Genomic DNA, 11,158 nt, shown 5'->3' with positions numbered 1-11,158 from the left:
GGATTTGAACTTCTGCAAAACTCACCGTTTTTACCAAATTCTATAGTCTAAATCTGCTCCAGAGTCGCATCTTTTCGGGGTTGCTACTGCCTCTAGTGGCGTGGGGGTGGTAACACAGCTAATATAATTACATTACAGAATCAGAATACCGCAACGCATTTTGTATGTCAGAGGGGAGTGGGGGGGTTGGAATAAGAAGGGTTCAGTGAATGCGCATATGCAACTGGGGGGTTCGGTACCTCAAAAAAGGTTAAGAACCACTGATTTAGATTAATCTCAAAAAGTGTGAATTTTTCCAGGAATTTTTTTATTTTATCCAAGTTGCCCCCCATTATCCACCTTTTGATATTTTAACCATAATTTGGTTGCGAGAAATTTTAAGTTTTATGACGACAAAAAGATGTTCAAAGCTTAAACCTTTCCTCGGCTTCCACCCTGACCTGCTTATGTGTTTCTGGGATTCCTGTTGCTGTTTGTTCTCAAAGGTTCTTTAATAAACCTGAGGCCTTCCCAGAACAGCTGCACTGAAGAAGTCCAGTTCTAGTTTGTGTGCTGCCGAATGACAAAAAGCCTGACCTTCTCCAGCTCTCTCAGACTGGCTGTGAAGTTGCTGGCTTCGGATCGCCGCAGCGCACACAGCACCGGAGGAGCAGTCCGTCTCGTTGGTGGAGCGCCGCCCGACGGCAAAGGATTCGAATGAGGAAGAGCCCGGAAAAAGGCATCTGAGTCAGAGAACGTAGAAAATGAGGCATGTTAAGGTTTACATGCAATGGATACAAAGACACATGATCCATAAGTGTCAGATTTTTGGATAAATTAATAAATTTGGAACATATTCTATTATATCTATTGTTATTATGGCATCTAGCAAAAATAAATAATTGTCGCAGCTTTATTTGACCTAAAACAAAAGAAGTTTAACTTCATACGAGGCTCGCAACTAATAATCATTTTACTAATCAATTAATCAATTTAAAAGTTAACACATTCTGCAGATTTAGAATACATTGATAAATAAATCTTTAACATATTCTTTCTATCGTTATTGTGGAATTTAGCAAAAAGTAATTATTTTGTGATTCTAACCAACCTAAAGCAGGAGACTTAACTTCAGACCATGCCTTCAACTAATGATTATTTCAGTTATCGATATTTCTGTTGATTAACTGATTGAAAATTGGCACAATCTCCAGATTTTAAACATTTAATCCTTTTTTAATACATTGGAAAAACATTAAAAGATGGAAAATGACAAATAAATTACTTTTTAAATGATTAAATAAATGTTACGTTGCCTAAAATCCAATAGCATAGCATTTTTTAGTGACTGATTAATCATTTGTAGCAAAGGTTGCATCTGCACTTTCTGCTTGATATCACGTAAATACAATGTAAAGATAATCTGCTGATTATGTTTGGATTAACAGATTGATAATTGAATAGTAAAAGGTGCTTAAGTTTTACAGAATTTGTGTCAGGTGAAGCTAAAACAATGACACATTTTTTAATCTTTAATGTAAAATAAAATATATAAATTTTTTTTACAATTTTGTTTTAATTACTGCTCTATTATTTTTTCTGCTTGTGACGTTTTTAGAGCATATATACTCCAATGAACAATTAATCAATTACTACATCGGTTGATGGCTATTTGAATAATCAATTAATCGTTTCAGCTTTTCTTCAGACAGACAGAAAAAGGGGGAGGTTTATACACACATATATATATATATATATATATATATATATATATATATATATATATATATATATATATATATATATATATATATATATATATATGTATATAAACGTCTGGTTTCAACTGTACATTTTCTGCATATTCCATCATAGACGTCTTACCATTGAGGCTGAGACTGTGCTGAATGGTGGAGTGGGAGGGAGGAGGAGGAGGAGGGTGAGGAAGAGGGAGAGACTGCAGGGAGGCGCCCACAATACTAACTAGGAAAGGCCCCGGTTGAGGCCCCGCTATGTCATCTGAAGGAATGACAACAGGAAAAGATCAGGGAAGGGGATAAAAAGACAGCAAAGTGGGAAAAAATGAAGAAAAACAACAGCAGTCGACATCAGGAAAAGAAAAGAAAGGAGGTGCCTTCTTTATATTACCAGCAGCTCTTCTACAGTTAATGTCTAGCCTGTCAGTTTGGATCAGTGGTCCCCAAACTACGGCTCACGGCCGGATCCAGCCCGCCTCCACATTTGGTCCAGCCCCCTGAGCATTCAGATTTTTTTTCATATACCGTATTTTCCGGACTACAAGCAGCTTATATGAGGATTTTTCTTCAACCACCAGGGGGCTCTTTAGAATCATTGGAAGTCAAAATTGGAAATAAAAGAAGAAAGTGGCCATTAAAACGGAATTAGGTTTTAATAGGGAATTGAAATTTGAGAATGTTGTTGATCAGTTAAATCACATTGAGGGGGAAAAGAAGATTTTTCGTTTTTTTTTTAAATAATACTGGGATCATTATGAGAATTTGAGGAATAGATATTAGGATCCAGTAGATGGCAGTAGCAGCAGCAGAAGAAGAAGCAGCAGCAGAAGAAGAAGCAGAAGAAAGCGCCCATCTTCATTTAGTACATGCTAGTAGCAGAGGATCAGCACTTTTACTGTTACAGTTACTGTTCGGAAACTACCGTAATCAGTTCAGTTAAATCTAAACTTGGCAACTTTTTATTTTTCAACCGTAATAAATGTGATATTCAATTGACCTGTTATGACTCAAATTTTGGGTGTCCGCCCCCTCTGCTGCTGCTCCATCGCGGAAAACCTGGAGCGGCAGAGATATCTGCGGTTTATATGTGTATGTTTACTGGTTTTCTTTAAAAAAAAACAAAAAAAAAACTTTGGGGTTGTGGTTTATAGTCCGGTGTCGCTCATAGTTCGGAAAATACGGACTATAATCCTTCCTGGATTTTTTCTGTGAAGAACCCAGAGAGGGTTATTTGGTTATTATTTATTTCATTAATAGTGTTATTTATTTCCTGACTTGTTCTGTGAAGAACCCAGAGAGGGTTATTTGATTGTGCTTTCTGGAAAACAATACATTTTTACATTTAAGCCTCCTGCAATCGTCACACTTTTTCTGTTACAAACTGTCTCCGGCCGCCACCAGAGAAGGGGAAAGTTATGTGGCCCTCACAGGAAAAAGTTTGGGAACCCCTGGTTTAGATAGATGATCCTGGTTGTGCCACAGTTTGTCCATTCTCACATGACGGACTGAACAGACTAAGATGTTTCCATGCTCTCAAAGAGAACAAGCAGCCCGCATGCTATTTGATACGATACGAACTACTTATAAAAACTAACCAAGTCAAAATTATCTATTTACTACAAAAATGCAAAAACATATATTTATTTATTCATATAGTGAGACTTCTTTATATATTTAATTCCTCATGAATGTGAAAAGTTTTTGTTTTCTTACTTGCTCCAGCTCCTTCACTTATTTTTAAGTTTAAGAGAAAAACCGAGGGCTAAAAATCGGACGACACTCGTAGCTAGACTTATCGCCGTTGTTTGCGCATGCGCAGTGACCCTTCTTTGTTGGCAAAAAAGATAAAGGAAACACTACCGCCACCAACTGGTAAGGCCGCCCTGTATATAAATTAAGTGACGGGATAAATGATGGGCTGACGTCTATTTATTTAATGTCATGCCATACTAATGTTTAATTTCATTTTGGGATCAATAAAGTAGTTTTGAATTTGATTTTGGTAGAAATAGAAAGATTAAAATGAAAACTATGGGGTGCTATTTGTACCATTACACAGCAAAAAATGAACAACAATAATTTGGTTTATTTAGTAATTTAAAAAATGTAGGTGTTCATTTCTCAAAGTCATATTTTGAGTATATTATTCCTACATTTATAAATGCTAAATTTCCAAACTAAATATTTAACTCACCAGCTAAATATTAAGTTTTTAAATGACTGGTTTGTAAATTAAATGTTTAGTTTGTAAACTAAATATTTAGCTTTCAAATTAAATATTTAGTTTGAAACTTAAATATTTAGCTCCATGTTAAGTATTTCTTTGGGTACTAAATATTTGTTTTGTAAGCTAAATATTTAGCTGGTGAACCAAATATTTAGTTTGGAATTCAGATATTTATGAAATACATGGTGAAAATATGACTTTAAAAAATGAACATCTACATTTTTTCTTTATGACTAAATAAACCAAATTATTGCTCTCAATTTTTTTTACTATGTAACTTAATAAAAGGCACCCCACACACAACTGTCTGGGCTTCCTCTTTTTAAAATACAGATCTTTCAATTAAGCCTTTTTTATTATTTGATTTGGAATGACTACTGCATGGATAAAAAAAAAAAAAAAGGTTTACCCAACAGACTGAGGCTTCGGCGTGGAGGAGTTGGAGGATGCGGCGTGTTCGACCCTCGTAGAGAAATATCCACATCCACTAGAGAAACTGTTTCGCCTGGGGACACAAAGTGGCAAATGGGAGGAAAAGCTTAGAAACAAACAGGGGCAGGAAACAGGAAAAACAGATCAGAGAATTAATGTTGGTGTTTGTCCATTATAGCCTCTTAAAGCAGAACCAGGCAGGATGTTTACTGGAAACTTCACTGAGTGAATTAGCTCAAACCACTCCAATAAAGAACAGACTAATCGAAATGATTCAAACTGAGTTTACCTCAGTGAACTTTTGGTTGTTGTAGACGGCTTTATAGCCAGGAAATTTAGGGTTTCCTGGCTGTAAAGTCAACTGATAGGAGCAGTAAAACCAATCAAATGTAATCTCATCCATTATTATTCTCTACAGGTTAGCTCGGTTTAGCATTAGCTCATAAGACTTGCAATTTCATGATTCACAATCTTGGTCTTCATTATATATATTTTTTTCAGTTTCAAAATAATTTCAGTTTCAAAACTTTTTTTCAGTTTTATTTTATTTTGAACAAACTTTATGGCCCCAATATAGCTCCATAGCCTTCCATTTATCTCATTTTACCAGCGTCTGGAAATAATGCCTTAGGTTGGAAAACATCGTTATAAGACCAATCATTGAACCTTAACTCAAGCTGGTCTGGATTCCCAGAATGCACTGCTTCAGGACATCATCTAGAGCAGGGGTCACCAACTCCAGTCCTCGAGGGCTACCATCCTGTAACTTTTAGATGCGTCTCTGCTCAAACACACCTGGATCAAATAAACTGCTCGTTTCCAGCCTATTGCAGAGAGGAATGAATGCTGGTGAGACGTTTTGGAGCAGAGGTGAATCTAAAAGTTGCAGGATGGTAGCCCTTGAGGACTGGAGTTGGTGACCCCTGATCTAGAGCTGTAGTGTCCAACCTTTTGTATGGGTTGCCAAAAATGTCAAGCTGAAAATGGGTGCCATAATATTTTTAGTATTTTTTTTAGAATTGTAAACACTTTGTTATTATTATTATTATTTTTACCTGTTAAATCAACAAACTAAACACACAATATTTTTATTTAATTAAACAGATTCCGAGAGAACTGAGTAATTTCACATTACTCAGTGCTGTAGATGAGCACGGATAAAAGTTTGAATAAAGAATACATTAATGATGAAAGAAGTTTTGATTAATACACAGAAACACTCAGCTGAAACATGAATATAAAGTAACAGCACGTTGATACTGAAGCAAGCAGAGAGCAAATAGCTTTTTATGCTGAGCGACAAGCTTCCTCATCACTTTTAGATCTGTCCTAAATCCTTATGCACCAGCTGCAGCGGGGAAATGATCAGGTCAGCTAAAGGCTGCGGTGATTCGTATCTATATTATGTCCTAGATTATGCATTGTTGGATTTGTTGCAGATTCGGCTTCTGATTCCCAAGTGGACTGGTCTTAAATATTTGATTTTTATTTGTTGTGTGTTTGATTCCTCCTCTCAGCATTATTTTATCCCGTCAGCACACTAAAAGAAACTATCCAAACTGAGTCCTGAAAGCGAGTTTCTAAGAGGAACATTAAACTCAAGTAGGGCTGGCTGATCGCACTTAAAAAATCCAAATCCAGTTTTAATCAATGTTGAGTTTTTCTTTTTTCTTCTTCTTCTTTTTTTTGCTTTCTTAGGAAGAAAGCAGAAAATGAAGAGAAATTAAATTAAATATGAAATAATTATTTTTTTTAAATTGCTTTTACTTTCATCTTTCCTTGTGGAAAGTTCAACTAACTACAATCTGTAAAACAAGATGGATTGACTGACATCATTCCAAATTATGGAAACCCAATGAGTTGGAAAAAAAATTCAGATTTTCTAAAAGTTAAATCTTCATAAGCAGAAAATTGGATTAACCAATAAAATTGATAGAGGGGTGTTTGGTTGTTAATATTTCTTCATAATTTTAAACAATAACTACATTATATTCCAATTTGATCCGTGATAGGTCTTCGATTAATTTTCTCTCCTTCTGCAGACTAGCATGTGAAAATATAATTTCTGAAACTTTCATGTTTTCACATCTAGCATTAGTGTTTAGAGGGTAACTTTCAATTCTCTCATTAAGTCTGTTTCTTTTACAAATGTGTGCAAAACTGTGTCTATTTGCTGATGATGTCAAATTCTGCAATTGCAGTGTTTCCATTAAATCAAAACGCAATTAAAATCACAGGCGAATAAGTTTGTTCACCCGATTTGTCATTATCCTCTAACTACTTCCTGTCGTCTTCTTTGCTTCTTTGGTTTGCTCCAGTGGAAACATCCAGTTGTTGATGTGACTGTGTGATGCAAATAAACCAATTTCTCTATGGCCAAGCTACCACAAAAAATGAGAGACTTTTTGAAAGTGTTTCCATTAAGCAACACTTTTTTCAAAATGTCAAATAGCGCCACTACATGTGCACTAATGTGCACCTAGATTGACAACAAACACAGATTGATCTCTGTTCTTGATGGATCCCTGCAGAAGCATAAAAATAAATTATAAACTTTTTCAGGGGCATTATTGCATCATTTTACAATAACTTTTCTATAAGTTAAGTATTGAAATTTATGAAGTACTTCTTACCAGTGAAAGTCGAGAGGGAGGTAGAGAGGGAGGCAGAGAGAGAGGCAGGGGAGAAGGCACTGTGAGCCCTGGTCAGTCTGGGTTCCCTGTGGCTGCACATCAGCCATCGACACGGGAGAAACAGAAGGACATGACAGTAAAATGTTGGAAAGATCTGTAAAAACTGAGGAAATTTGCTGGTTTACGTTGGTTTTCACAGTGGGGAAAATAAGATACACCGCCTATATTTCAAGTTCCCGGAACTTTGTTTTTCAATAAACAAATAATTAAATTGTTTTTTTGTTGTTTTTTTTTATAAGAAAATAAACATCTTAATGCTTAAAATGTAATAGCATAGCATTTCTTTAGTGAATTTGAACCAGGTGAAGCTAAAACTTGAGGAGTTTTGGGTAGAACAGACAAGGAAGGTTTCATCTTAATTAAATGCAATATACATATATATTTTGCACAAATTTGACTTAATTACTATTTTATTATGGTGAATTTGTTGTTGTTGTTGTTTTTCAGCAAATTGCCTTTATTGAGTATACTCCAATTAACATATTACTAAATTAGTTGACAATTATTTAAATTATCGATTTATCACTCTTAGATTAATTTAATCATGTTTTTGCTTTGTATACTACTCTATGTTTATATCATAAAGCTACATTAGCCAGAAATGCTTCAAATGTCCTTTTTAAGTATATAGAAGTTTGTATGTCACCGTCTTCTTCTAGCTTTACTTCCTGTGTAAAACTTCTTTAAACTTCTGAAATTTCAAGTAAAAGTGTAAATAACTGAAATAAGATGACTCCAGTCTTTTGCACAGTGTTATGTGTTACATCTAAATCTATAATCACTACAAACCTTAAATGTGTTTCCGTGTCCCTATGTTTCAGGCTCCAATTTTGTAAAACCTGTTATGTTTAATTTGGGTTCTTCCGTTATGTTTTATTTAAAAGAATAAAGTCTCATTTTCTGAACTGAAGACTACTCTGTATAGGGCTGGACAATAAATCAATAACAAGATGTTGATAAGACACGTGATCAATAACCAATAATTTCACTGAATTCCAATCCAGAACCACACAGTATTCTGGGAGATGTAAACAAAGGAAAGAGCTGCTCGAACTCTCATGGCTAGTAAAGTTAAGTTGGCAGAATGAACTAACTCACTCACTCTTTGGTTGCCTAGCATCTCACTCACTCTTTGGTTGCCTAGCATCTCACTCACTCTTTGGTTGCCTAGCAACAACTAGTTGCAGCAGCAGTTTCAGGTTTCCTCAGCAACTGCTTAAAATTAAACAACGGTGTGGAGTGAAAACTGGATAAAACATGAAAGCTCATGTCTTTGGACAACAAATGTCTTTGGACATGTCTTTGGACATGTGTTGTTTCTGTTATTACCAGTGATTAAAAATAAGATTCCAATAATCTGATTTAATTATAAAGTATGTCAAAAGTTTCCCACCTGTCGGCATCCTGCTCGGCTCCAGATCCACCTTCCATGTCCACCAGACTCATGGCTGAGGACACTGAATAAGACACCGAGGGTCTCTTGTCCAGTATGTGACTCGACCCACTGCAGCTTTTAGTCCGGAACAGTTTACTCAATCGGGTCTTTAACGAGTTCTTTTTGGACTTCCCCGGAACTTTGAACGTCTTCTCTCCACCTGCAGCCCGGTACGTGGGAGTCCGGGGCGCACTGGTGCACCGCTTCGCTCTTCTGGGCGTAGAAGCTTGGCTTGGGTTTGGCGTGGTGGTCCAAGGTGAGTTCTGGGCAGGTGTCGATGACTTGGCTAAAACCTGAACGGAACCTTCAGAACCTGCTTGGGTCGTCGGCAGGCCCATCTTTTCGATCTGTGTTCTCAGTTCCACTTGGAAGCTGCTGATGGAGAAAGTCCCAGACATCTTATGGATTATTTCCCGTTTCCTTTTGAGTAAAAACTCACCATGTCCGTTTTCATCATCCAACCCAACCTCCGGACACTCCTCCATACCCAAGCCATTAATGCCCCTACTTCCCAGCCCCTCCAGGACCAAAAGGGCATCACTGGTCTCCGTTGGATCGTCTCTTGGTTCTGCTTGTCCATCTACCGAACCCTGTGCGCCCTGACAGGAGCACTGCGGCAGCTCAGCTCCTTTAAACAGCATCCTGGGTACCGCTCCGACCCCCAGCTCACCAAACCGTCTTGCCAACTCAAACACGGCGTCCTCTTGGCCCCTAGTGTCGCTTCCGGGAAGGGGTCCGGATCTGTCCGATAATAGGGGCCAGTTGTGGGGGTTGGTGATGAATCGATGTCGGTGGCACAACTCGGCAGATCCCGGACTCTCCGCAGATGAATCGGCGGAAGATTGCAAGGTTGATGGTCTCTGGTCCAGCAGGTCGTGGTGCCGCTCGACGTCTCCAGGACTCGGGGTGTTGTTGTTGTTGTTAACAGCTGGGCCCAGTTCCAGCGCATCCCGACTGTCTAAATCCAAAATCCCATCTCCGTTGCGCATTATATTGGAGAAGACAAGCAGCTGTGGTCGCAGCCCAGGGCTGGGGACAAAGTCGAACCCCTGGGGGTCCATGGAGCTCTGCGGGGCCCGGCCCTCCGTCCCCCCGCTGTCAGGTGCCGCCGTGGTGTCGCTGCTCGGCTGGCCTTTGTTCAGGAGGCTGCTGGGATGCTCCAGCCCCGCCGTCTCCGTCGGATCTCGGCTGATATCCAAAGCCGATTTAACGCCGCTGTGAGCCAGGACATCCTTCCCTAGCCCAACCACCACTCTTCCCGTCGGCAAATTCCCGTTTTCTGCCTCCAAGCGGTCCTCCTCGGCTGCGGACACAAGGCGCATCAACACGAAATCGGGCGACATATCTTGCGCGTTGTTCATAATTATTTGACAGGATCGCAAAATGAAAATCACAAGGCGCTTCGCATTGCTAACAGCGGAGATGTCGTCCTTATAATAAAGAAAGAGTCATGCCTTTCCTGCGAAAATGCCAGCAAATGTATTTTTTTTATCCTCCTCCTCCTTTAGGACAGAGCAGCATCCATCTGTGGCTGATCGGGAAAATGACTGCAGCTTCGGTCCAGCAGCAGCAGGCCGACCTCGGGTCACACATGCAGTTTGATTTTGGGCTGGATAAATAAAAAGCTGGAGGAGTCTCCGGTCAGTGAGCACAATCTGTCTCTACACCGAGCCAGGCCCCACCCGCTCGGCTCAGCCTCCACATCAGCAACAATGATGGGAACCACAAACTGAATCTCTGGTTCAGCATCATAGCTGATGTGATTACTATTATTAATAACATTTATCACAGTTAAATGTTATTGCATCAGTGTGGGCTGGGGTAAAAAAAAAAAAACCCAATTTGATTTATTTCGCCTGTCATAAAAGATGTGGGTGTTAATTTTTTTTAAGTCGTATTTTCACCATGTTATTCAAACAATTATTAATTTCGGAGTTCCAAACTAAATATTTAATTCACCAGTTAAACATTTAGTTTCTATGTATTTAGCTCCCAAAATAAATATTTATTTTGTATTTATTTTGTTTGAAACATTTAGTTTGCAAAATACATGTGAAATACATGTGCAGCTTTCAAATTAAATATTTAATAAGAAGTTTAATATTTAGTTCCAAAAAAAAATTAATTTGGAGCTAAATATTTAGTTTTTACACAAAATGTTTAGTTCAATTTACATCGTACCTAAATATTTAGTTGAAAATAAAATATTTAGTTCCGAACTAAATCTTTGTTTTCTCAATTTAAACATTTAATTTCCCCCCCAATTTTTTTTCCAAACTAAACATTTAGCTCAGACCTAACTAACTAACTAACTAACTAACTAACTAACTAACTAACTAACTAACTAACTAACTAACTAACTAAGCAATCAAAATATTAAATTTGATAAAAAAACATATTTATTTGAATATATGTTAAAATTGTCACTGTATTGTGACAAAATGGTAGGAGATAGTTAATCTGAGAAAAAAAAATCTACCTTCTCTGCTTTTTTTCAGCTAACTAGAAATAACCAATCAGAGCCAGGAGGCGGATCTTAGCGCTGCCAATCACTCTGCCTCTCGCCCCCTTTCTTTCTGCTATAGCATGTAGCCACAGATGACTGAAGATAAACAGTTTTCCTGTAACAATAGGT

At 37.8% G+C, this 11,158-nt stretch overlaps 1 protein-coding gene across 2 annotated transcripts in view; it reads right to left on the bottom strand.

Annotated features, from left to right (window-relative positions):
- socs7 (suppressor of cytokine signaling 7) overlaps positions 1–10,236 on the bottom strand; it is a 19,088-nt gene extending 8,852 nt beyond the window's left edge. Inside the window, exons 1-5 of one of the 2 annotated variants that reach the window (XM_015049876.1) lie at positions 8,482–10,235; positions 7,029–7,120; positions 4,373–4,468; positions 1,864–1,998; positions 577–722 (exon numbers count right to left, since the gene is read on the bottom strand). In XM_015049876.1, coding sequence (XP_014905362.1) covers positions 577–722; positions 1,864–1,998; positions 4,373–4,468; positions 7,029–7,120; positions 8,482–9,884 — 1,872 coding nt within the window. In that variant the 5' untranslated portion in view covers positions 9,885–10,235. Of the gene's footprint in view, positions 1–576; positions 723–1,863; positions 1,999–4,372; positions 4,469–7,028; positions 7,121–8,481 lie in introns of both variants that reach the window. The other variant, XM_015049877.1, reaches the window with a different exon arrangement.
- Between the last annotated feature and the right edge of the window lie 922 nt (positions 10,237–11,158).

Source organism: Poecilia latipinna, unplaced genomic scaffold (genome assembly GCF_001443285.1).
Source record: "Poecilia latipinna isolate Pla-1442-1.1 unplaced genomic scaffold, P_latipinna-1.0 Scaffold963, whole genome shotgun sequence".
NCBI lineage: Eukaryota > Metazoa > Chordata > Actinopteri > Cyprinodontiformes > Poeciliidae > Poecilia > Poecilia latipinna.
Note: the sequence above shows the minus strand (reverse complement) of the source record. Positions and strands in the feature narration are given on the sequence as shown.